The following is a 27,001-nucleotide window of genomic DNA, read 5'->3' as shown; positions in this document are numbered from 1 at the left end:
TAAAGTAACACAAAGTAGAATTTTATAACTGTGAAAACATAATGTATCAGTACCATTTTAGGGCCAGAAGGAATCTGCGGACTTTTTTTGCTATTTCTGTGCAGAATTTTGGAAAAAATCTGCAGATTTATGCGGAATGATTTTTGGGGTTTCTTTACTAAAAACCTTAATATATGAAATAAAAAGTAATACCCTTTTTAACATGTATTTAATGTTTACAATGCTAGTCCAATTAGATCCACTTTATTTGGTAAACAAAGCAAGTCTCATATAATATCTCTAATAAAAGACAGAAAATATTACTGTACAAATTATATTGTAAATAAATCATATAAATATTTCCTATTAGCTAATAATATTACTGAAATTATTTTAAAAAGCTGAATAAAATATGAATTTATACACATTTACACAAGTAAATAAACAGAACCAATGATGGGCTAAAAATCTGCGGAATTCTGCGTGCACAGATTGTTGGCCTACATATCGGTTATCGGGTAATTATTTATGTATTTTTTTTTAATATTGACCAACATTCAATAATCAACACTCACAAATTATTTCAAAATATTATTCATATATTTTTTTTAATGTGTGGAAAAAACAGCCTGATTTCACAAGAAAACGTAACTATTTTACGTTTTATCAGTTTAGTCGTACAAAAATGTATGATTTTAAAAAGGAGGCATGACATCAAACCCTGCCCCTAAACCTAACCATCGTTGGGGGATAAGCAAATCATACTACACTGTAAAAAAATCGTGCTGCCTTATTTTTTTTAGTTGAATGAAATTTTTTTCAAATGAATGTTTCGAGACATCTCAGCTCAATCAAACTGACTAAAAATATTTGATTAAACTTTGTATAACTTAAAAAATTAGTTGAAACCTGATTACCTTAATATGCCGGTTTTTTTTTTACAATGTAAATTGTACAAATAAGATTGTACAAATTCATACAAATTAGTCAAAATAGTAAATATTATCTTATTATTAATTATTTATTGTGAAAATTATATTTTAATACATTTAATAATATGATAAAAGAGTCTCCAAACATAATTGAAACACTTTAAATCACTATGAAAAAAATTTATTGATGTTTTACTGATATATTAATATATATAGAATTGTAAAAAAATCCTGAAAAATCTGTTCCTTTGCTGATCTGTATCTGTATCCTCTTTACCTTAAAATAAAAATAAATAAATCAGTCTATTTTCAACATTTAATTTATTAGTATAAAAACATTCGTATTATATTAACTAAAATATACAGTATATATCTGTAGATGACTACAAAACATATTACTGAATAAATCACCTTTTTAAAATATGATTTATGGATGTTTGTGATGATTTTAAAGAGTTTGTGTGAATACATTAGGGTCACAACCTGTCAGTCTAGTATTACCATAATCAGTTTGTGTATATGTGTGTGTTTCAGTGTGTGTTTGTTTCATTAGCCCAAGCTCCTGTGTCAAACAGATGTGAAACGATGTAATCGTCATGCTGTCCATCGATCAGTTTAGCTGCATTGTTTTTGGCGAACCAACAATCCACCGTCTGCTTTCCAGAGTAGATTCTCCTGCTCTTCTTCATGACGGCGACGCTTCGATCTTTCACCTTTAGGAAGTGGAAACTGGGTAGTGTGAAGTTTTTACCAAGTGTTTCCTGTGTGCCGTTTGCTCCAGTTGTGCTGAAATTTCCAGGAATCTGCGTTAAACCGATGTCTTCATACAGGAACTGGCCTGTAAGTACAGAAATGTTTCTTTTTTTAGTTGGATGTTTTTGCCGTTCTAGCTGTTTTAAAAACCAAACCCCATGTACACCTGACATTAAAGAGATAGTTCCCCTTAAAATGGAAATGTACTAATCATTTACTTGCATTCAAGAGATTCCATACCCTTATGAGTTTCTATTTTCTGTTGTATGCAAAAGACGATATTTTGAAGAATATTGGAAAAAGGTTCACATCCATAATGAGGAAAAACAAAAGTGGTTACAGTTTTCAATATTCTTAAAAATATATTGTTCAACAATATATGCTCAACAGAAAAAAAACTAACTCTATGTAATGTAAAAACGTAATGTAATGTGTGTTTATATAGCACATTTATTGTGTTTGACCATACACCCAAAGTGCTTCACAATCATGATGGAGTCTCTCCACACCACCACCAGTGCACAGCATCCACTCAAATGATGCGAGGGCAGCCACAGGACGATGGCGTCAGTGTGCTCACTACCAGCTATTGGTGGAGTGGAGAGACTGAGATACAGCCAATTTGGTGGATAGGAATGATTGAGAGGCCATGATGGGTAAGGGCCAATGGAGGAAGTTTGGTCAGGACACCAAGGTTACACCCCTGCTCTTTACAAGAATTGCCATGAGTCAGGACCTCGGTTTAACGTCTCATCCAAAAGATGTAAGACAGATCTTACAGATTGAACAAAATTAAAATAATAATAATAATAGGGGAGCCGATATATCATGCATTGCTAGTTTTTGTTAATATGATCAAATGTGGAGAAAGCTAAATACAGGCGTTAACAGGGTCAAAATCTTAAAACCTAAATTACATTGAGTTTAAAAGATCAGTGAACGATTTGTGAGGCATCAACAGGGTCTAAAATTAGGAAAAGACTTGATAATTAATTCAACAACTTCAGTTAAACTAAATGTCCTGTCGGCACATTAATTGAGCATAGAACTTTACTTTTACTGAGCATGTGTGGTTCATGCATAGATGAGCATATGTGTACATGAGCGCTGTGTGATCCAGTGCTCTTGAGCTTTGCTCAGCACAACAAGCTGCCCTTGCATGGTGCAAGCCATTGAAATGAATGAGTTTCCTAGCGCAATGCTTTCTGCATCCAGTCTGAAAGCTCTTTCATACCGCACAGTGACTATGTCTATAGGGAGAGAGAAACTAAAGCTAGGAACACTGATGGGCAGTCCGGCGCAAATTAGCCTTTATTTTCAACTCAGAATTTTTAGCCAAATATCAAAAATTCAGTGCGCCATCTAAGAATTGTTTTAGCCTACCCTTTGAATACTTCCAGCGATAAAGTAATGTGCATTTAATCAGATTGCTTTGATAGTATAAACACTCATCTGGTTTAATGCATTCAAACAAACATACACAAAAGACCACCAATAGTTATTGGTTTCAACCAAAAGATGCATCCCTAATTGAAATTTTCATCCCTAATTGAAATGTGCAAAGCACATAAGTCCCTGTCCACTTCTATTTTTCAAAAATTTTTTAAACTATCTTTTAGCTAATTTATCTGATCAAGCAAGCCTAGAACACAGGTTACCCATATAAAATTATGCATCAGAGCAACATTTTCATAGTTCTTAGAACTATTGGCTGACATTTTTGTCATGTTTGCACCACATAGTTTCAGGAATGATTTGTGGGTTACAAAATCATACCAGAATAGGGTGACCTATCACAATAAGGACTTTTAGTCATAATTACTATACTAAAAATATATATATAAGTATATGTAATATATGTATACAAAGTAAACACAAATATATTGTGTAAACACAATCTTTAATCATTTCACAGCACCAGAGGTAAGTGTACGCTGATTGGGCAAATGCATGCCATATCAAACACCAGCACACAAGCATGAATGCAACCAGGAAAATAACACAAGGAAATATATTTTTCTTGGTGGTTTGAACCTATAACTGAGTTTTTATAACTACCAGTGCAAAGAACCCTCATTTTAGTGCATTAGATTGAGGTAAAACAGTGCATTTGTGCTTACCAAGCAAACCGTGTGTCTCCTTGCTCAGTCCTTTGCTCTTGGCGATGTAAAAACCCAGATGATCTCGCTGAAAGGCTGCTGGATTTTTGTAATGGTGGAATAAGATGACAAACTGGATGCTCCCTTGGATGGTTACTGTCAGGTTTGTGTTAGCAATTAAAACCACAGCCAGGTTTGCGGTTTCAATTGAAATGCTGGAGCTGGTGGGGAGAATCATCCGGTCTCGTCCGTCCAAGATCACTTTTTGTGTTGTCACCTCAATGTATGAGCGTTTTGGTTTATCTGCTACAACAGTGATGGTGCTGAAATACGTCCTCTGTTGTTTATGACTGCCGGCTGGAGCTGGAGCACCAATCAGAGCACCATTCACAGTCACACCTAACATGGAGACCGAAAAAACATGCATAATGCATATGAATATACACATATTCAAGTCCCCAAGAAATCAAAACTAACTGTATGATTTTGTTAGCTCACATTGCTAGTTTTGTGGTGAACAATTCATTTGTGCATGTCATTAAAAAAAAGTTTGGCCCTGTAATCTTTAATTTAAACCTGAAACTTCCTGTTTTGTTTTGTTTTTTCAGTTAAGCTGTCAAATTACGTATTTCTTAGAAACTGGATTTGGCTAACATATTTAATCACTTCGCTCCAACTGTCAGTTTTGGCAACAAACAGAAAGGGTCAGCAGGAGGAGTCTGTTAGGTTGTAATAACTGTCCCTCAATCCTTTTCCTGATCTTTCTGAATGAATCTTTTCTACATCTGTTCAGCTTACAGTAGAAAAACAAGCCAAGCCCTTTGATTTGTCATTTTAATATTTAATATTTAATTTCTCTGCATCACAATACAAAGAAAAAAAAAACAGTCACAGCTTCTGGTTCATGGGGACTTAATCTATTAATATTAAGGTTACAAAATTAAGACTTTATATAAAAAAGTAATATATAACTGGATAACTGGAAATAACTGGATCTCATATTTTTATTTTCCGAAGTCAAACTATGATCTCGTTAGGTTTTAAACATCAATTTTAAACATACATAAAGCATAAAAAAATAGAAAAAGAAAAAATCTACAGATATTCATTCATTTTCTTTTCAGGTTAGTCCCTTTATTAATCTGGGGTCGCCACAGCGAAATGAACCACAAACTTATCCAGCATATGTTTTACGCTGTGAATGCCCTTCCAGCTGTAACCCATCTCTGGGCAAATCTACAGATATTATTACAGGTTTTGTATGTATATATAAACAATACAATTGAACATTTTTTATTTACATATTTATACAAATGTTATACAATAGTTTTAACAAAGCTAAATGTATGCATAAATAAAAAGTTCACATGGTCCATTTAAAAACTAAATTAAATGTAACTTTACCGTTTACATGTACTATAAAAATATTTATTAATGAAAATGCTGTGCATAAAATCTATACGTATAAAGAAAATCTAAATTTCTCCCAATATTTATAAAATAATTAAATAGTAAATACTAATATATATATATATATATATATATATATATATATATATATATATATATATATATATATATATATATATATATATATATAATATAATAATAAATAATAATAATATTAATATAAAATAGAATATTATATTACATAATTTAAAAAATATATACAAACCAACTTAAACAATTAACCTGAAATATTAATACAAATTTAGTATATGAATATTCGAAATTCTGAAATTCACACTATTTTTAAAGTAATATTTATCATCTTTACAAAAAACATCATGTGCATACATTCTAGGCGTCATGATGGCTCAGTGGTTAGCACTGTCACCTCACAGGACGAGTTGGCATTTCTGTGTGGAGTTTGCAAGTTCTCGTCGTGTTCGTGTGGGTTTCCTTCAGGTGCTCGGGTTTCCCCCACGGTGAAACTATAGGTGAGTTTCCCAATACTGGGTTGTGGCTGAAAGGGCATCTGCTGCATAAAACATATGCCAGAATAGTTGACTATTCATTCCGCTGTGGCGATCACTAAAAATACAGACTAAGCCGAAGGGAGGATATAAAAATTCTAAAATAAAATCTATAATATAATCTTAATGTACACTACAAACAATAGTTGAAAATATTAACAAGTACCAAAATATATTACACCTATAAAATCTAATTAAACCTAAAATATTAAACCTACAGAACAGGAATACAAAACTTCTACAATGATGGTGCTTATTGTTCACCTGAGTGTTTGTGGTCTGTCACCAGTCGCAGGATTTGTCCTGGTTCTCCATTAATGTTGAAGCACACAGTCAGTTTACTCTGAGGAATCTCCACCACAAAATGAGGGTCTCCATCAGCTAAAAAAAAATTAGACGACAATATAGAAAACAGAAAACATAATCAAATCCATTTTCATTCTGGAGATGTGGTAAAACGCTTGACTTGAAATTTTATTGCATAGAAATAAATCAAGCCTGGTGTGTGCAACTCGACTTCTCAGATTTAACAATTTTTATGCGTGCTTCTTTTTATGCAACATTTTATGAGATCCCAAATCATGCCAGCAGAACAGTGGCTTTTCAAAGCATTCAGATTCAGCTCAACAGAGGGCGGTTTTACTCATCTGATAAACGCATCTAGGAGATTTCATCATCTGAAACTTGAAAAAGACTCTTTGTGAGCCCTGCTGACTGAGTTTAACCCTTGACGACCAAACATTTTGTATACTGACTGCATTAGCATGTTCAGAAAAACCTTAAAATTCCATACAACCACTAACTAAACTTGACCCTTAATGACAATGGTTGCTAGGGTGTTACTATGTAAGTGCTTGGGATTCTAAATTGCTGTTTGATTTGGTTACTTATTGTTTATACTTTTTATTTTGCTATAGTTTTGTTATTTTTTTAGTTTAAAGCAGTGGTCACCAAACTTGTTCCTGGAGGGCCGGTGTCCTGCAGATTTTAGCTCCAACCCTAATCAAACACACCTGAACAAGCCAATCAAGGGCTTACTAGGTATACTTGAAACATCCAGGCAGGTGTGTTTAGGCAAGTTGGAGCTAAATCCTGCAGGGACACCGGCCCTCCAGGACCAGGATTGGTGACCCCTGGTTTAAAGGGACATATGTAATTTTTTTCCACTAGAGAGTGGATATTCAGAATAAAGGTGTAGTTTGAGAATGGCGTGACTAAGTGAGGAATCATGGGAGATGTGTTCTTCATCCTAACATGCACCTTGATTTCAAATCGACATCAAAAACTTCTAAAATTCAAATCAATTTGATGTTAGAACCTTGATGTCTACTTGACATCCACAGAGATGTTTTTTTTGACCAGACCACCAAAATAATAACACAAAAAGTTTTATAATATAAGAAAAGTTGCGTTCATCTGAAATCTTTAATTCCAAATTCACACTCGATTTTGTAACCCTACGATGCATGTAAAGTACCTTGATGTAAAAAACAATATCAATAATATGACATCTTATATTGGCAGCAAAACATGTATAAAAAAAAAAAAAACACGACTAAAGGTCTGTCTTAACGTTTTGGACGCCCAAGTTAGATGTCAATTTGATGTCTGAATTTGATTTTTGACGTGTTTTTGAAGCCAACGTTGGATGTCAATTTGATGTCTGATTTAAATTTTTGGCGTGTTTTTCATTTCAATGTTAAATGTCAATTTGATGTCTTTAATCGATTTTTGGTGTGTTTTTTGATAACAATTTGATGTCTGAATTAGATTTTTGACGTGATTTTGGACTGCAATGTTAGATGTTATCTTGATGTCTAAATTTAATTTTTCGCATGTTTTTGAAGCCAATGTTAGATGTCAATTTGATGTCTGAATTCGATTTTTGAAGCCAATGTTAGATGTCAATTTGATGTCTGTATATTTTTTTTGACGTACTTTTGACATCGTTGTTAGATGTCAACTTGATGTCTGTAATTCATTTTTGATGTTTTTTGACAATATTGTTTGATGTCAATTTGATGTCTGTAATAAATTTTTTTTTTTTGAAGCCAATGTTAGATGTCAATTTGATGTCTGAATTTGACTTTTGACATGTTTTTGAAGCCAATGATAGATGTCAATTTGATGTCTGTAATCGATTTTTGGATGTGTTTTTTGATGCCAATGTTAGACGTCAATTTGATGTCCAAATTCAATTTTTGGCACCAATGTTAGATGTGATTTTATGCAATTTTGACAACGAGGTAGTGAACTGACACCAAATCGATTTAAATTGTTGACATCCATCCATCCATCCATCCATCCATCCATCCATCCATCATCCATCCATCCATCCAGTGCTTGTGTTGTTTGAATTGATACTTCTGCATTATAAGTCATTCCGATAAAAGTTAAAATGTTTTACTTTACATTTTGCCTTTTTAAATAGTTTTTTACTTTTAAGTTTAGCTGTTTGTCCAGTTCTCACCGTTTTTCCCATCTAACTCACAGACAATGTAAATTAGAGCCCTTACACGACTCTCAGTAGTAATTAACTGAGCTCTGATGAGCCCTTTTACCTAAGCAGAACAAAATTACAAGCCACCCTGTCGACGTGAACAGACACTCTCACATATTCAGACACATTCACTCTGAGAAATACAAAGCAGATGCAGGAAAATTCTGAAATACCGGATGTTTTGGATAAGGTGACAGAATTTTGTGCCAGTTTTCTGACGCCACCTGGAGAGGGAAAAAAACTGTAAAAAGTCATGGATTGTTTGAGTCACCCTAATATTTTAAAGAATCTAAATCTAAAACAAATGTTACTTTTCCTAGCCAGTTAAAACAAACACACCTGTTGCTTTGGTGGCTGCAGAGATTGGCTTTGGTGGCTCCTTTCTTTGCAGGCTCTGAGGCGGCAGACTGTTGTCATCTTCTAAAAGCTGATTGGCTGTCTCTGCCGAGGGAGGAGCCTCAGTGCTTTTAGGCGGAGCTTTTGCTAAACTCCCGTCAGCCAGAACTTCTGGCTTCTCAACTATCATCTGCGTCAGGGGTGTAAGAAAATTATATGTTAACGACAAATTCGTAGCGTGTTGCGTGTAATTTTCCCTCTCTCCACTTGTCTGGCTGCGCAGTCGTCCTTTAAGCCCATCTTTAACGCTCAGAAATCCCCACAGTCGCTCCACATAACCATCCGATTTCGAACCCGCTTCAGCTTCTGCTAGCCTCCGTTCAGTTTCTTGTTCTCGTTCTTGTATCGACACATCTTTCTCCATTATGATGCTTCGATCGCTGTTGCTAGCCGTCACCTGAACATGTAGCGAGTCTGAGCTGCGATTGGTCAGTTTTCCAGCCACGATAAGCTCGGAGCCGTTGAAGTAGTTTGTGAAGAGATTTTGGGTGATGTATTCCACAGCATCCTCAGAGTACTCCACACGAATGTCGGATAACAGTGGAGTACCAATTTCATCGTAGAAGCTGTAGATTGAAAAACAGGAGAGCAGAAATAATATCACAATGCTGAAGTGTTGCATTAGAGTGTGGGTTAATGATTCATGCATTGCCTACATTTGAACTCGTTGAACTCTAAGAATAGGGGCCCAGTTTTTGAGCTTTGTGTAAAGACTTGCAACAGCCTCTCTTGAAACTTCTGACTTTTAACCTTGACTTTAAGGCAAGACACTGTTTGACTTTAAGACAAAAGCACAGTTTTTTGTCTACCTAAATTTTGAGAATTTTGATTTGGTGCTTTTTGGATCTCTAAAAGGTGATTTGTGTTATGTAAAGAGAAAATAAATCATAAATATACACTTTAGAAGTATCTTTCGTATCAATATTCTGAAGGTTGTGAATGTGTAATACATAATTTCCCTGATTATTTTCAACATTTTATCCTACAAGGAATGTTAAATTGCAGTTTTGCCTGTTCCCAGTGTTAACTGAATTATAGAGAAATTTAAAGAGATAATCGAAAAAAAAGAAAATTTCCAATCTAGTGCGTCAAAAAACCAACATCTGTTAACAGTTTCCTTTATTTTGTGCTTTTATTTATCTCCATTTAATTTGTTCAAAGCCTATTTGAGTTTCCTCTGTTGAACATAACAAGATATTTTGAAGAATGCCAGTTGCTGGTACCTATTGATCTCTGAGGTAGAAAAAAATACTACGGAAGTCAAGGGGTTGCATCTACAAGCAATTTTCAGAATATCTTTTGTGTTCAACAGAAAGAAGAAACTCATATAGGTTTTGAACAGGTGGAGGTTGAGTATTTTTGGGTCAACTATCCCTTTAAATGCCCGAGCTGTTGATTGAAATTAGGGACACAGAAAATAGAGAATTAGAAACATGTTTCTTTATATGAATAAATCAATAGGCTCAATTAGTAACCTGTAAGTAATATAACTGTAATTTGTAATTATTGTGACACATACTGTATGTTTGTATGTATACAGTGTATACGCAGCTTGGACGTGCTTTGAATCATTTTTTCACCGCCGAGTTTATCCACAAGAGCCATTTTTGTTTCATAGTCATAAAAAAAGCAACAACAGCACTACTGAAGAAGGAAATAACTACAAATGCGATGAGTTGCTGAGAATGTATCCAGAATGAGAATGAATATTATCAATCGTAACTTATGTGTGGCACAGACATAGCAAGTTATTTCATAATAGGCTGTAACTAAAGCAGGTTGCACACCTTATGCACCCTGTTGTTACATTTTTTTTTTACATGTTGTTACATGTTTTCTATATGTTGCAACATTGTGCATATCCTCATAGAAAGCAATGTTAATTCTAAAAGATGTGACATGGTGCTGCATGTGCAATGTGCAATCCGCTTAAGGCCAAGGCTTACAAATATACTGGCAAAATGTAATATTTATAATCAAATATATCATGTACTTGTGACCAGTGATGGGACGAAAGGCACTATTAATAAACAGCATTATTAACGGCAATACCTTTTTCAGAGTGACCAAATGATTTACAGTTTCGCCGTTACTGCGCCATTGCTGTTACTAACGATAAAATGCCCTTTACTATAATTAAGAACACTGACATGGTTTTAATGCGAAAAGTGCTTATCTCAGCCATAAAAAGTGTCTCTCTCAGCCATAAAGCTCTTTCTCTTTCTCTAAGGTGTGTGTGCATGTGTTTGGGTCTGAGATGGGACACATAACCAACCAAATATGATAATTGGTGTGTCTGTGAACGTGGTGTAACTGAGAATGTGATGATTGGCTTAGATTGAGTACATTTCTATCATTTGGCAATCAGAGGTGGAGTAGAGCGAGTGTTCACACACAAGCACGCACAGTCAGGGCCATACATCAAGACCAAGAGTCAGAACGATGGCAAATCCCAAGTTCTATGGTAGTGTTTGCAAACTGGAAATATAAACACTACTTCTCCATCGTCGAGGTGTTTGCTACAGTATATGGAATGCTAAAACTTTGAAGCTCAATATCTCAAAATCATTCAGAATGCAGATAGAACCTTATAATTCCAAGGTGACAAGCAAATATGGTAATATTTCTACAAAATAATTGCTTAAACTAAAAATATATTCTACAAATTTTAATTACTTTGTAGTGTTAAGTACTAAAGATGCACCAAAACCAAAATTCTTGACCAAACCAAAAGATTGCATTGTTGATTTGTAATAATAAATAATAAAATTGAAAAATGTATAATATAATTTTGTAAGACTTTGTAAACTGAACTAAATTACCTGGATTATACAGATTTAAAAAGACACAAGCCAATAAAATAATAGCATTTTATTGACAGTAAACAAGTCACACTTTTAACAGCGTTGTCATAACAGGAAAGTTGTGTCAACCCGTTATTTGAGTGGACTTTGTTTATTTGTATAAGTTAATGGGTTCATATTGGAATACTGACAAAGCAAAATATTAGGATATTTTGAAGTCCAGTGCACACGCTCCCTCCACTGCTCTTGGGTTTTGGTGAGTGCAGTAACAAACATTTTCATGAAATTAATGGGTTTTAAAGCACAGTGCTTTCCGTGTCGGGTGTGAAAGCAGGATAACTTTTTTTCACCTCATATTTTCTTCCATTTTTTTCCTAATGAAAACTTAAATCTTTTTTTTTTTTTTTTTTTTTAAGTATTTCATCCCTAGTTAGTACTAGAAATATGGTATGTAGTGTTTAATTATTTTTCATGTATTTCTTAATCCAGTCATTAAAAATAAATAAATAAAATGATCTAATGTCAGTTAGTGAATGATGACAAAACATCTTTACTTTTGCCAGAACTAATGATTTGTCATTTTTGTTCTTACCCTTTGAGCATGAGGCTGGCATCTGCATCCTCCGGGATTCTTCTCATGGTCCCGCAGTTGTCCAGGGACATCCTCTCTAGCAGCCTGTAGTCCACATCATCACCCATCCCAATAGTGAAGAGGCAGAACTTCTCCTGAACCGCAGTTTTGGTGTTGCTAATGATGGTAGGACTCTGAAGCACACCGACTGTGGGCCTGCCGTCGGTCAGGAAGATGATGAGCGACACGCTGTGGTGATGAGACTCGTCTTTGCTGGACAGGTAATCGCTGAGCAGAGCCGAGCCTGTCTGTATGCCTCCATTGATGTCAGTGCCTAAATAATAAGTTAAGCAAATGTAAATTCTGACATTGAAATGCTTCTTGTATTGTTAAGTCAGTGGGATAGTTCACTAAAAATGAAAAATTCTGTCATCATTTAATCACCCTTTGCTTGTTAAAATCAGTTTGAGTTTCTTCTGTTAAACGCAAAAGAAGGTATTTTGAAGAATTTTGGAAAGTAGCACCCATCGGCTTTCATAGTATTTATTTTTCCTACTTAGAACGTCAGTGACCGCTGGTTTCCATTATTCTTTAAAATATATTTTGTTGTGTTTAACGGAAAACAGAACTCATAAAGATTAAGAACCACTTAAAAATTAGGTATTTTTTACCCAAACTGTCCCTTTAATGTCGCTTTTAGAGATTAGAGCCAGGTGAAAGCATTTGAGATTTTCTATGTACTATATGTAGATCCATGCAAGTATACTGTATTTGTTTAAGTTTGACACCATATTTTTGCAGGACAGGATTGTCCCCATTCCTCAAATTCGGACCATATGTGACCATAGTAAGTACTTTAATGTATTTTTTTTTTTTTTTTTGCTTATTTCTACGCAACCACACATTACCAGTGCCACCAGCACCAACCTGGTTTCACCAAGTAAGACATGTTCCTAGATTGACATCCATGTTGATCCTGAAATAACATTCCAGTCAGAATTAAGGAATAAGTTTAGCATTTATGTTAAGTTTAGGCTTATGATTAGGTTTGTGCACTTCTACATGGTTGTTATCCAACTATTATTCCTCTTTGATTTTAGGAATAACTTCCAGTTATGGTTGGGTTTAGGGGTAGGGAATAGAGATGGATTACATTTTCAAACAAAAGTGGTTCAGGATTGCATCATACTTGGCAAAATCAGACCTAGAGTTGAGGCCTGTTCACACCGGGATGCTTTTTGCTTGCGTTTTCCATCGGCGTTTAACGCCTCGTGACCAAATAAAGGGCGCCAATGTGATCGTGCACACCAACGCGCAAAATGCCAGGCGTAAAAGCTTCTTTTTTAAAGTAATGCCTCATGCTTGTTTTTTAGTTTTGAACTTCTCCACCAATCAGATTGGCACATTTGTGCACGGAGCTGCTGAGGTTACAGTTAACAGCACTTGAAGGCGCTCAAGCGCAAAACTGTCAATGCGAGTTGCTGCTTATTGCGGTGGTGAACATTAATCACTTCTTCATCTCTAAAGCTGGAGCTGCAACTTGAACCATCCATGCTGGTTCGAATCGCCAGTAACTTAAGCAACAAGCGTGTCAAGTTTCTCTGTTCTTCTATGTTACAAGCGGGTAGCAGAAGCTTAAAGTTGTGTAGCGCTATCCTGTACACAGGGGTCTTTATGTTTTTCATTAAGCAAGAAGTGATTTTGAATACTCTTCTGCTCGACACCAGTGAAAATTGTTTGGGTTTAAATGTGGAAAAACATCTCAATGCTGACGATAAATGCAAATGAAAAGCATCCCAGTGTGTACAAGCCTTCAAGCTTTAAAAAAACATTATCTTGAATTTGTTTTGCATACAACTAATCCACTATTTCAAACTTTTCGAATAAATCCTCCTACAGAATTATTTCCAGGCTATATTTATTGAGTTAAACCGTCTTAATGGTTTGAATAATTAAAAGTATTATAATATATTGTTGTGATTAATGTCTATAGATGATTTATGCAACATTTTGTGCAAATCCGTCAGTCAGGATAGCAACGTCATTGATAGTTGGGTAAAAATAGTAAGTTAATCCCACACTTAAAGTGGTAATAGTCAAATGATTGGCATTCCGTTTCTATTGAACCAACACCATGTCAAGATTTTGACGTCTGTTTAATTGGCATATTTCATATTTCTTTTCAACACTATTTGCCTTATGGGCTGTGTTTGGATCCACGATGATAGTTAACAATGTTATTTTAACCATTTTAGTCAACAAAAATAACACAGATTTAAGTTTGAAGCGACTTATGATGGTGAGTAGATGACTAAATGTTTAAGCGAACTATCCCTTTAAATGATCTCAATGACATTAGTGTTGTGAATATGTAAGCGGGTGTGTTCAGCAGTGTGTAAGAGTTTCTACCTCCAGTCACTGAGATCATGTAGATGAACTTCTTGGCGTCTCGTATGCTGATGGGTGTGACGGGCACCAGTTTGCCCGGCTGCCACACGCGGATGCGATTGGAAAAAGTGACGAAGTTGAAGTTATCTTTGGGCCGCAGCTCATTTATGATGGTGAAGAGAGCTTGTTTGGTCTGTGTAAGAGATTAATAGGAAAACTATTGAACTCTGTCATTCTGCTCTGAGATGGGTGTGTGTTTTTGTGTGTCCAGCTATGAGATCACAAGAACCAGCTGGAAAAAGCATGTCACAATATCACACTCTGAAAAGTATATCAAGTGCTTCAGTCTTCAGTGTCGTTCATGTGTGTCTATGAAGAACTGAATGCTTTCTGTCTGTGTTTTGATCACAGGTTTTTACCTGTTTCATCTTGGTTCCAAGCATGGAGGCGCTGGTATCAATCACAAATACTACATTCTTAGGTACGACGGGCAGGTCTCTGGGGGCGAAATAATGTACAAAATGTCCATCTTGCACCTGAAAGAAAGCAGATACTCAGTATGTGTGTGTTGTGGTGTGTAGTAAAGGAAGCATTGAGTTCAGTGTTTAATGTCTTCAGTGACTGCACATTCTAAATAGATTTTTTTTTTTTTAATTCACTGACATTTTCCAAAGATCATAAAATATTTTTTAAACTTAATATATTTACTATTTGTAATAAATATAATATATTTCTATGGAAATGTTTGTACAGGTAAACAATACAAAAATATATATAGTATAGAGTGTATGGACAGGGCCGGATAAACATGAGGGCTAGGCTAGGCCCCGTGAGAGGAGGGGGCCCTTGACTGGCTGATGAATTAATTTGCATTATGACGTGGGAAATGCCTCTTTGCTTTATGCTTTCCATGTCGATAATGTGAAGTATTTATTTCAGCTCATTGCTGTTGAAAAATAGTGACGCCGCTAAACTTTGGCTCAGAGTGGCTGTAGCTCGATCAGAGTTTTAGTCTCAGGGTATACAGATGTACTGTTGTACCAGGATAGTTCCTTGTTTCAGCTCCACCACAAGAACAGTCCAGCCAAATGTAGGCTAACCAAGCGCATCATACAACAAAAAATAACATTCAAACAGTATCTTATTAACGTGCAGTAAGAGAGATCAGGATAGGCGAAATCATGCAGCATGGACACTTAACGGCTCTCTCTTGGCCACTGCCATGCACCAGCGCAGTCCTGCCCTCCCATAATTGAGACAGAGTGCAACCAAATCAAATAGCCAACACAGACAGTTATCAAAATGTCCACCACTGCAGAGTATCTACCTCAAGTAAATACATGGATAAGTCTAACTGAACCAGTTAGTAAGTAAGCATTCAAATTACAGGGGTGGTCCATACGATATCATATTTTAAACTTTAGTTGATGTGTAATGTAGCTGTGTAAACATAAACAACATCTAAGATGCTTGAAGTTCAATGCAAAGGGAGACATTGGCTTTTACAAAGTTAGCTTAGCAAAGCCTAGAGCGAACAATGTTTGGGGACTACACAAAATGCATCTCGGTTAATGATGTCATAAACCCTTCAGGTTACACGCATACACCCTGCGAAGTGAAGAGGCGTGGCCAGAGGCGCTGTAATGTTATAACAGAGACACTTTCTGGTGATGTAGAGCTAATCTGTGAATCACTGCATATTATGTTAGCTGACCAATCAGAGCCTCTTGAAGGTGGGCCTTTCAGAGGAACTAGGAAATATGACAGTAATTTTCATGTTAGGTGAGTAGCTGTATATAATCAAAGTAAGATGTATGAAAAGATATTGTGATTTTCTACAAAGGAAGCATAAACACACATTGCTTTGCACCTCATAAACACAGCCAAGCCTTAAAAATTCACTCTTACCGTATTAATCATGAGCAAATAAATATTGACACTGCCTTTAATCAGACAGTATATGTGAGAAAAAAAAAATGCTAACCTTCTGTAATTGATTGACTCAGGACCAAATGCGGAATTAAAAGCATGGATTTTAAAAATATTTTAGGGATTTCTGCTCAGATAAAGTTTAAAGTAAACGTTTTAAAGATAAACCTATTTAAAGTATTTATTGTAAAGCACTCATTTAGGAAGTATTGCAAATGTGTGTTATTTGTTTTTTTTCTGATTTTGGCAGCCTTTTTAACGTTTTTAAAGTTACAATTAATTTTGTATGCTTGTACGCCTACTTTAGTAAAATAGAAAACATTTAAAATAATCAAATATAAATCAAGTGAAAAGTTAATTATATAAAAATATAAATTATCAAATTATTAATAATAATAATAGCGAAAGAAAAAAATAAGCTTTGTGAGGCGATAAATATAAATGGGGCCCAAGGGTTCAATATGTTCTTAATCCGGCCCTGTGTATGGATGTATGTGTACCTGTATATCCCCAATGCCAGTTTCTCTCTCAACATCATAGTGCACCACAAATTCTCCGAGCATGCCATTTGTGGCGATCTTGGCTTGCTGAGCGATGTTGGGAGTGAAGCTGATCTTGCAGAAGGTTTCGTTTTGTTTGACTATTGTAGAAACTGGTGGACCTGCTGTAAACAAGAACATTTCACATTTAACTTTTATTAACCTACTAAAATATTATATAACCACATGTTTACGTTAGGTTAATACATTTTTATAAAGTATTAATTCATTGATTTGTATGTGGTTAATAATGATTTTGTTTTGGAGCTTTTATGGCAGGACACAGCAAAATGTCAAAATATTGTATATTACCAGACAAAATTACATAAAACATATACAACTGCATAATAGAACATTAAAGAATGCTGATATAATTGAAATCATAACATTTGGTGTATGCAAGAGGTGCTAAAGTTGAGATTTTAGACCTTTAAAGGTATGTGTTGAAATTGACACCTACAATGTGCTACAAAAGAAACGCTTAAAATGTATTTTGTGAGACAAAAAAAAAAAACATTATGAAAACCAAACAGCCCAAAATCTAAAAAAATAAAAATGTAAAATTGATTTCATCTGCTATGTCTTGCCTTAAAACTAAAAAATGTTGAAAAAGAATCTAACTGCCACCTTTTTTCAGTTTTTGAGGTGACATTTTGCAATATTGTCATATGTTTAAACCCACACCAGTTACGGCACGTCTAAACACACACTCAAGCATCAAATTAGACACAGCTGCTGTTACCATCTGCTTTCCCGTTGCCATTGGAAGATGTTTTTTTGCCATTTTGTAGGGGTAAGACTTCAAGGTAAGAGATGCGGGAATGCTCCACAATAGTCACGCCCACGCTTAGTCTGCTGACCAGTTGCATTGGCCGAATGCTGGTCACATGCTCATAACGACCCAATCGCCTCTGCAGCAGCTCTTCGTAGGTCAGGAGGAAAACAGCACGGTTGCGTCCAGGAATAGTGACCTCCATTCGAAACACTTCAAACTCACCCTCACTAACAGAGAGAGAATAAAATACTATTCAAGAAATTTGAATCACTTGCCAAAGGAGTCTGTTATGAGGTCTGCCAAATCGTGTTACAATAAAGTTGATATTTAGGAAAATATATTTTTCTCAGTATGTTTTCTATTTATCAGTCTCTGACTAAGAAGCTAATTAAACACACATTTATGAATTTGAAAAAAACTTCATATTGAACAAATAACTCAATGAAATTGCATTCTCATGACTGCCACAAGGGGCACTATAGCAGGTATTAGCATAACAGCGTTGCCAGACGTATGATAATTATCGTATTTGTAAGATTATTTCAAACTCTGTACGATCAGTAATGAAAAAACACTAATATACGATAATTTCAGAATTTCATGGCATTTAAAATGAATTTCATTGTAATTGTATGGTTTCTATACTTACTGATCTCTCTTTTGTCTACTGTCTGTGAGGTGAACATGGAGTTACGCACGTTTTCTATGTCATCTTACGTTACATTTCCCAATCAACATGGAGAATGGTTCTCTCTCACGAGTTAACATTCCTGTCGCACGCACACTTAAGCCATGCTTAAGTCAGTAGTTTTTAGGTTAAGTTCTGTTGTTTAAGCAATAAAGTTATAAAAATTAGTGTTGAAAAGGAAGGTGAGGAGGACAGGGGAGTTTGCCCTTTATGGTCTTCTTTTACCCATTCAAATGTGTCATGTGAACATGTTTTTCCAAAGTTAATCTCATCAAAACAAAGACACGAAATCGGCTCATTACAGATACTCTAAAAAAAAACTCGAGAGGGTGCACTGCTTCCAAGTCAACCAGCTCTATGTTGTGGTCCATGATGGCATCCAATTTATACTGCAAAATTAATCACTCATCATCTGGCAACACGCAGGAATCCGATGACAGCAACTCAGAGAGGGAGTTTGAACCTTACCACTATGTACGCATAGTATTGTGGTAATTTGCTTGTTGTGTCAAAACGCTATTTGTCTAGATCAGGGGTCACCAATCTCGGTCCTGGAGGGTGGATGTCCCTGCAGGGTTTAGCTCCAACTTGCCTCAACACACCTGCCTGGGTGTTTTAATTGTAAAACCTTGATTAGCTTGTTCAGGTGTGTTTGGTTAGGTTTGGAGCTAAAATCTGCAGGACACCGGCCCTCCAGGAACAAGTTTGGTGACCCCTGATCTAGATAGCTGTATACTCTCTGTTTGAGTCGTGTACAATAATTTTCCTCCAAATTCGATAATTTTGAGGTTCTTGTATGATACTTTAACATTTCCAATCTGGCAACACTGTAGCATAAGCCGACTTCTTCTGTGGTCAGATTTCTCTTTCAGAGTCATGGCAGAGCAACATTTTGAAGAGAACATTACTGAGCAGGTTAGTTAAATTACTATACGTGAATCAATGCAATGACAAACATTTAATGATAAATCTATATAATCACCTCTGTTCTGGTGTGTCCTTTTTCTTTCCATTGTTTTCTCCACCTTCCTTCTTCACCTTTTTCTCTTTCGCCTTCACCTGGCTTGGAAAGACTCGTCCTCCCACAATCCTTTGCCACCGCAATGCAACAACAGCACAAGGTAAGTTTTTGGTGGTTTGTTGTTGCAACAGATACAACACTTGTTGTGTGAGTGAGGTATAAATACACAGAAAAAAATGACACATGCTAGTTTGTTTAAACTACTTATTTAAATTGAGCTGAAACAAAACAGTTCTTAAATTTTGGGGGGACAACTTAATTTGTTTTATGTAAATCCACTTAAATTTGTAAAAACAAGTAAGTTAACTTGATTCCTCCCAACACAAATCGGTTGAGTGAAACCCAGCATTTTTTACAGTGTATATTGTTCTAATTTGCTTATTCTATGTGCTCTTTGTCTGCTTTCTACATTATGTTCAGGCGATCTAAAAACATCAGACATCTTCAGCTTTTCTCACATTATCACAGTTTAGTTGCTTAAGATTAGATAATTGTGTTAAAGTATGACAATAGCCTGCAGTTGTTGTTGTTTTTTTCTTAATGACCATGTTTCCTGAGAATGATTTCTTTAAGAAGGTATGAAAATGTGCCATTTGTCTTTGGGTTAGTAATAGTAAAACACAATCTCACGGCAATTCTTCCTCAACTTTTTTGATTTACTGGGTAATTCGTGTGAGTTTGTATGATCTCATTTGTACAATGTAGTATGATTTTATCTTACCCCCAAATAACGATTGGGTTTAGAAGTGGGGTTGGGTGCCATGCCTCTTTTTAAAAAAATCTTACATTTTCCTATACCTGAACTCGTACGAATTTGTATGAATTAGCCACAGAACTGACAAAACGTAAAATAGTTAAGTTTCCTTGTGAGATCAGGCTAAATAGCACTAAAAAAGTACTGACAAGCTGTTCCTCACTTGAGTTCATTGAAGTTATAATCAACATTGCAGCAAATCATCATTCTTCCACTTTGTTTGTTACAATATTTACACACAGCCAAAAAAATATGTTTATTTGATTCAGACTAAAAAGCCGTCATGTAAACATGTTGAGCTTGATCAAAAGAAAACTCAATCGAATTTTAAGAAAGTGGTTTATACCCATGTGCTGCATTGAAAGTTGTATGCAAGGGCATTTTTACTGAATTTTGAGCTTGTTTAAAAAAGTTTTTTTTTTTTTGTCTCCTAAAATATATAAATAATAAATCGTATTTTTAAAACAAAGAAAATAAGCAGCAGAATTTGCTAGTATGTTAATGCTGAAACTTATATTCAATCAATATGGCTATATCAGAAGATCAAATCCAGCTTGAAGCTGATGATGTAAATATGCACAACAATCTCATTTAGCTTTCATGCAAACAAAACATGTATATTTGTCAATTGAAATGATTTTATTCTATTCTAAACCGAAAGTGCCCATGTAAATGTAACCATTGAAAGAATTTTTGATCTTGCAGAACTTAAAGCGTAAAACAAAAACTCAAACATTTTCCATCATAATTTTCAAGTTCTGTTAAAGGTAACCGGAACTGCTTAGAAATATGCATTTTTTTTATTCATAACTAAACATAATTTCAACTGAAACATGAAGCATCAAATGTCTTGAAAGGGTGGTGCATGCCAGACACCATTTGATTGGTCAACTTGAGAAGCAGAAGTGGGTGATGTAAAGAAAAAAAAACATTGATCCATTTAGGCGGACTGCAAGCTTTGGATGCATATATCAGGTTTATTTCCTCAAAAAATTTTGCCACTGTTTTGAAACACAGTAGCTAATAGTTAGCCTTAAAACTGACATACTGATGATACTAACGTCTGAAAAAAAACGTTTAATTTCACAGAACCTTTAAAGAAATAGTTTACCCTAATAAAAGGATATTATGCCATAATTTACTCAACCACAAGACATCCTATATATGCTTTTTCTTTTAGAAAGATGCTGAAGGGCTGAGTAAATATTTGTGGAATTTTTATGATCCCTCCTGATGCTATAGAGTTTCATTAAGGACCACTTGGACAACCCAGGATGGTTCTTTAAACCTCTAACACACATAGTTTTCATATAGAAAGCTTATAAATTTTCTATTCATCTACTTGTGTTCTCTAATGTGTAACAATGTAAAGTTTTCTTTGATGATTTATAGCCGACTAGAAAGACAGTGAAGTATTCTAATCTATGTATTACTGCCTAGACATGCCTTGAGGAGATGATGCTAACTTCTCCCCCTCTTGACTTCTTCACCTTTAGTTTCAGGTCAGCTTGGGTTTGGTTTTTTATGTGGTATAAGGAGCGAATTGATGGCAGAGAATATTTACTCTGCCTCATACAGCAAGACATGCAGTTACGCCATCTTTTCTTCATAGAAGTTAGAGCTAATTGTTGCATTCTGCTGTCTATATGTAATCATTGTGTACTAATAAACAACTTTGCCTGCTTTAAGGCTTTGAGATTCTTTCTCTTTATCAATGATAACTACAACATTAATTAAAATTAATAATATCGGATTGAGAAAAATTATTTATGTGCTTTCTGTTCCCTTTATTGTTTCAGAATATCAGCTAGACCTTCCAGTCTTGCCATACAATCAGGGTTATATTAAACAATATGAATGGTGCTCGAGATTTTAAAGCTCCAAAAAATGCATCAATCCATAATGGAAAAAATCCATATGACTCCTTTTAGCTAACAAATGCCTTCTGAAGCAAAGTAATGTAGTTTTGTTAGAAATACATAAATTTTTTGCATTGTTGTTTTGGAATTACTGCAAATTTGTTTTTTAATTTGATTTATAAAAGTGCATTTTTTGTTTATCTGGAATGTTCTAATCGAAAGGGACAGCTGCCCCAAAAATGAAAATCTAGTCATTGTTTACTCTCCTTTTACTTGTTACAAACCTGTTTGTGTTTCTTTCTTCTGTTGAGCACATCAAAAAAGATATTTTGAAAAATGTTGAAAACCTGTAACTTCCATAGTTTTTCCTAGTATGGAAGTCAATGATTACAGGATTTCAACTTTCTTTAAAATATCTTTTTTGTGTTTAACAGATAAAAAAGAAATGCCTAAAGGTTTGGAAACATTTTAGTATGAGTCCATTTTCGATTTTCGGTGAACTATCCCTTTAAGACATAAGATTGCATGCCACTTACAGCTATGCGTATGTCATAAGTTGTAACTCCTGAACATGCATACACAGTAAAAACAAAAAATATCTGTTTGACAGTTGTATGTAATAATAGTGGTTTTCAGTTGAATTCGGCTCCGACAACTTCTGATGTTGAAATTTAAACTTCATGAATTATTAAAGTGATTTTATCGACATTTTTAATAGTTTGAAATTATATGTTGTACAAGGAATTATATGTAGAAATAAATAAGTAAAATAAAGTACATATTAAAAGTTGTTGGAGCAGAGAACAAGGGCCTATATTGCAACTAAAAAAATAAATAAACAGAAAACACCTGTGAAGCACACATTGAATCACACATAGTTTTTATAGTCTGCAGCATCAGAAGGCATTTGTTAACCCACTGGAAGAATACTTTTATTATGAATGGATGTGCTTTTTAGAGCTCCAAAATCTCAGGCACCATCACTGTCATTATAAATCAGGAAAAGCCAGGATATTATTGTTATTGTTATTATTATTAAGTAAATTGTAAGTTGACAACTTTTATTTTTGCGGGGTGGACTATTCCTTTAATGAAATCAGTAGTACAACGTGACATTAATACTGTAGGTGGTTTATTCCATGGTGAATCGAGTTAAAAAAAAAATTTACCTGTTGAAAAAATAAATAATTAAGGGAATAACCCAAAGCAAAAAGAGTGTGAGTAAGGGCAACCAACAGTGTTGAGAAGTAACAGAGTACATGCTAGTTGCAATAAATGTAACTGTAATCCAGTACAGCTACTTATGGAAATGTTAGTAGTTATAAATGTGGTTACATCTTCTGTAAAATGCTAGTATATGCTGAATAATATAGTTTTATTTATAATAAAACAGTTGCTATGCACAGTGTTGTCTGCCATTTATTGGCAGCTGATGCTATTCTTACATTCTTCGCTTTTGATGAATTCTTTTAAAATGATTTAGCAGTTACTTCAGTCTGTTTTATATAAATCTGAATATAACTTCGAAATGATATCAAAGTTTTTTGAAAAAGGTTGCATAGGTCTGATACTGTAATTTAGAGGTGTCCAAGCTCAGTTCTGGAGGTCCGGTGACCTGGAGAGTTTAGCTCCAACCCAAAATAAACACAACTAAACCAGCTTATTAAGCTATTACTTAGCTTAGCTAACTTTCTGGCAGGTGTGTTGAAGTAAGTTGAATCTAAGCTCAGCAGGACACTGGCCCTCCAAGACCGAGTTTGAACATCCCTGTTGTAGTTGATGTGGTTTAAAAGTATTATCATGGTTTGTGTGCATCACTACAGTAAGATAAACCACCCAGTTTGAAAATAATAAATTTCTTCATCCGAAGCTGAACATTTTGTCATAATTTCCTCACCTTTCATTTTGTTCAAAGCTCATTTGAGTTTCTTTTTATCTGTTGAGCACAAAATAAAATTTCTTGAATACAGTTGGAAACCAGTCACCATTGACATTCATAGTATTTTCTTTCCTGCTATGGATGCCAATGGCCACCAGTTTACAACATTCTTCAAAACATCTTCTTTTGGGTTCAACAGAAAAAAAGGAAAATTCACTATTGACTTCTACAGCATTATTATGTTATGCATGACAGTGACCACTGGTCTAAAACATTCTACAAAATATCTTCTTTTGTGTTCAACAGAAAAAAAACAACAACATTGACTTTTATAGTATTTTTTTCAACTATGCATGCTAGGAGCCACTGGTCTCCAACATTCCTTAAAATATCTTCTTTTGTGTTCAACAGAAAAAAGAAACTCACAAAGCTATAAAAGAGAATGAATGAATGGTAGGTTTTACCTTATGTTTGAACTTTCCCTTTAACAACTTAAAGCATTGATTAGAAATGTTTAAAAAATAATCACATGTAATCAGTTACGTTATATGCTAGAACTCAAATATTTCTGCTATTTCTAATTTGTGTATATATTTCCACACTTACATGGTGAAGTTGGAGATGTATGCTGCAGTGGGGATGTGAAACTGAAAGACCCCCTGAGCAGCTGCCGAGTGTCTGTTCAACATACTGCAGGACACTGCGGTGAAAGCATAGCTGGAAATGATAGTGGTCTGGACGGACAACTCCTGAATGTGAGGTTTCGTTTCCTGGCAGACGAAAGCAAGTTATGACCAAAATTAAGATGCAGATGATTAGTTGGAATAGCTTTTCTGAAAAATATTTGTGGCTTGCTTTTGATCTAGGAGGATCAACGAATAACTCCTCAGTCAAGACCACACAAAAAATAAGACTTTGAGATTTTTCCAACAAAATATCAGCTAATGTTTATATAGTGATACTTTAGTAAACAGTTCAGGAAACAGCAGGGCATGTTTTGACAAAATCTGAACTTTTATTGAACTGCTTAAAGGAACGGTTCACCCAATAATATCAAATTACTTGCCATTTTAGTTCCAAGCCATTTTTTCTGTTGAAAATGATGGCAATTTTTCAGTTTTAGGTGAGCTGTGCTATACATTTGTGAATTTAATCAATAAAATTCAAAAACATTCAATCTTATTTATTTTGACCATTAAATATTATGTGCTAATCAAATTGTATGTTTAATATTTCTGCCGACGACTTAACCCCAATAAAATTTTACAAGATCAAAAGTTAAATTTATGCCAATGGTTGTTAAATGACAGAGCTAAATAATCTGAAATATCTCTTTGTTTAACTTGTGCAAACCCTTCATTCAAGGGGAGAAGGGAGGAATATAGTAACACTTTCAACTGGAAAGATGCATACTTCCGAGAGTGATTAAACTAGTACATATTATTTACGTAGTTTGAATAAATAATGCAGAGATATACAGTAAATGTTGAGGATTTGTCTAAGTTGTAACAACACAGTTTAACTTTAAAAACAAAGGTACTCGTCGGTTCCCTAACTTGTATGTGGCATGAAATGTTCTTTAATACATGTAATAACAATTTTGAAATAACATTTTGTAACTTTTACTTTTAAAATTATAATTGACAAGCTTTTTGAAAATTTACCATATTTTTGTCTCCCTAATAAATGTGCAGTAACCATGTTTTTTATTTTATTTTTAGTGAATATTTGTTTAACCTTTTAACTTCCCCACCATGAAAAAACTAAATAACGACTAATGTCGCTAGGTAACACAATGCATTTTTTTCAACATTTCCTATATTTTCTATAATATCAACCTATACAAAATGTCGGTTTATGGTAAAAGTGCAGTGATTAATACACTATTAATAAACTATGAAAAATCTGAAAATATGGAGTGTAAGACCAATTTATTTTTAAAAAATTTATGAATCATATATAGTATGCCATAAAATATTTCAGATTCTCATTTAACACACTTCCTCGATTTTTTTTTACAATAAAACCAAAATCAAGTGTAGCAGTGCAACAGAATTATGTTTGTTTGATTTTTATTTTATTTATTATTATTGTTTTTGTAAACTAACAATGCTACATGAGTAAATCATTATTTAAAACAGCCATTTCTTAAATTACTTTAACAGTCATTATTTAAAACAGTATGGACATATAAAATATAGACAACCATTTGATAAAGCAGGCAGTTAAAGGGATAAGCACAGTTTTACTACAAATATCTACTCTATGTTCTGTATAGAAGGAAAACATGGTTTAATTGTGGTTTTATTTGTTTGTTTTTTTGCTTTATCTGTAGCAAAACTATAGTTATCGTTGGTAATGGTTTACATTTTAGCCAAGACATGTGTTAAGCCTATAGAAGACCATTAAAATGAATTAATGAAAAATGAATTGTTTTACAAAAAAAAAAAAAAAAAACTGTTAAATTATATTAAAAGTGTTGCCATTTTTTTTTTTAGCAAATGCAATCGTTAAATATGATTTGTAGCAAAGCCATGGCTGGTTGTGGTTTTCGTGGTTTATCTGTATATATATATATATATATATATATATATATATATATATATATATATATATATATATATATATATATATATATATATATATATATATATTTATTTTATTTTATTTTTTTTTTTTTAAACGGTTCTTTTTCGTAAGGGCTTCACAAACTTTTTTAAAGCGTTACAACACTCACCGTCAGAACTTATAAACTTACCTATGTATATTCGATAAATATATCTCGAACAAAATGACAAAAAACACCAGTTTCACAGTCATATAAAGCTTTAAAAGCCGATGTACTGTATAAAAGAGTACAGGTGTCGAGCAACTTTACCTTGGTTAGCATCATTTTCACCTGCCGCGGAATCCTGACAGGAGCCTGAAGACAAACATAAGACCGATGAGATCCCACACATGACTTTTAAAGAAGACATTTTCATATATAAGTCGTAAATAAATCCTACTGCGTTTGAATCCATGTCAGAAATCATATAATCCTCAAAGTCTCCATCCTCTAAAAACTCTGTATCCTCAGACTGACATTGAAAAATCGGGCAAAAATATAAGATGAGGGTTATGAGCAGCATCTTCATATTTGATATCCCGCAGTCACGC

At 34.3% G+C, this 27,001-nt stretch overlaps 1 protein-coding gene across 1 annotated transcript; it reads right to left on the bottom strand.

Annotated features, from left to right (window-relative positions):
* Window positions 1-1,215: 1,215 nt before the first annotated feature.
* Window positions 1,216-27,001, bottom strand: itih5 (inter-alpha-trypsin inhibitor heavy chain 5). The gene is made up of 14 exons (XM_087248292.2): window positions 26,851-27,001; window positions 26,721-26,765; window positions 24,449-24,612; window positions 19,312-19,419; window positions 17,609-17,868; window positions 16,828-16,991; window positions 14,818-14,934; window positions 14,420-14,591; window positions 12,032-12,344; window positions 8,579-9,201; window positions 8,413-8,463; window positions 6,004-6,120; window positions 3,785-4,162; window positions 1,216-1,749 (listed from the first exon to the last, which is right to left on the bottom strand). Exons 1-14 carry the CDS (start codon window positions 26,977-26,979, stop codon window positions 1,442-1,444), a joined length of 2,949 nt encoding a protein of 982 aa, XP_087104418.2. The 5' UTR covers window positions 26,980-27,001; the 3' UTR covers window positions 1,216-1,441.

Source organism: Danio rerio, chromosome 4 (genome assembly GCF_052040795.2).
Source record: "Danio rerio strain M-AB ecotype USA chromosome 4, GRCz13ab, whole genome shotgun sequence".
NCBI lineage: Eukaryota > Metazoa > Chordata > Actinopteri > Cypriniformes > Danionidae > Danio > Danio rerio.
This window is presented reverse-complemented; position numbering and strand designations above follow the sequence as displayed.

Coding starts and splice junctions, on each gene's coding strand:
- itih5 (XM_087248292.2), bottom strand. CDS start 26,979: ATGAAGATGCTGCTCATAACCCTCATCTTATATTTTTGCCCGATTTTT. Junction 8,464..8,578: donor TGCAGCCACCAAAGCAACAG/GTGTGTTTGTTT, acceptor TTCCCTCTCCAG/GTGGCGTCAGAAAACTGGCA. Junction 4,163..6,003: donor GACAGACCACAAACACTCAG/GTGAACAATAAG, acceptor TCTCCATGTTAG/GTGTGACTGTGAATGGTGCT.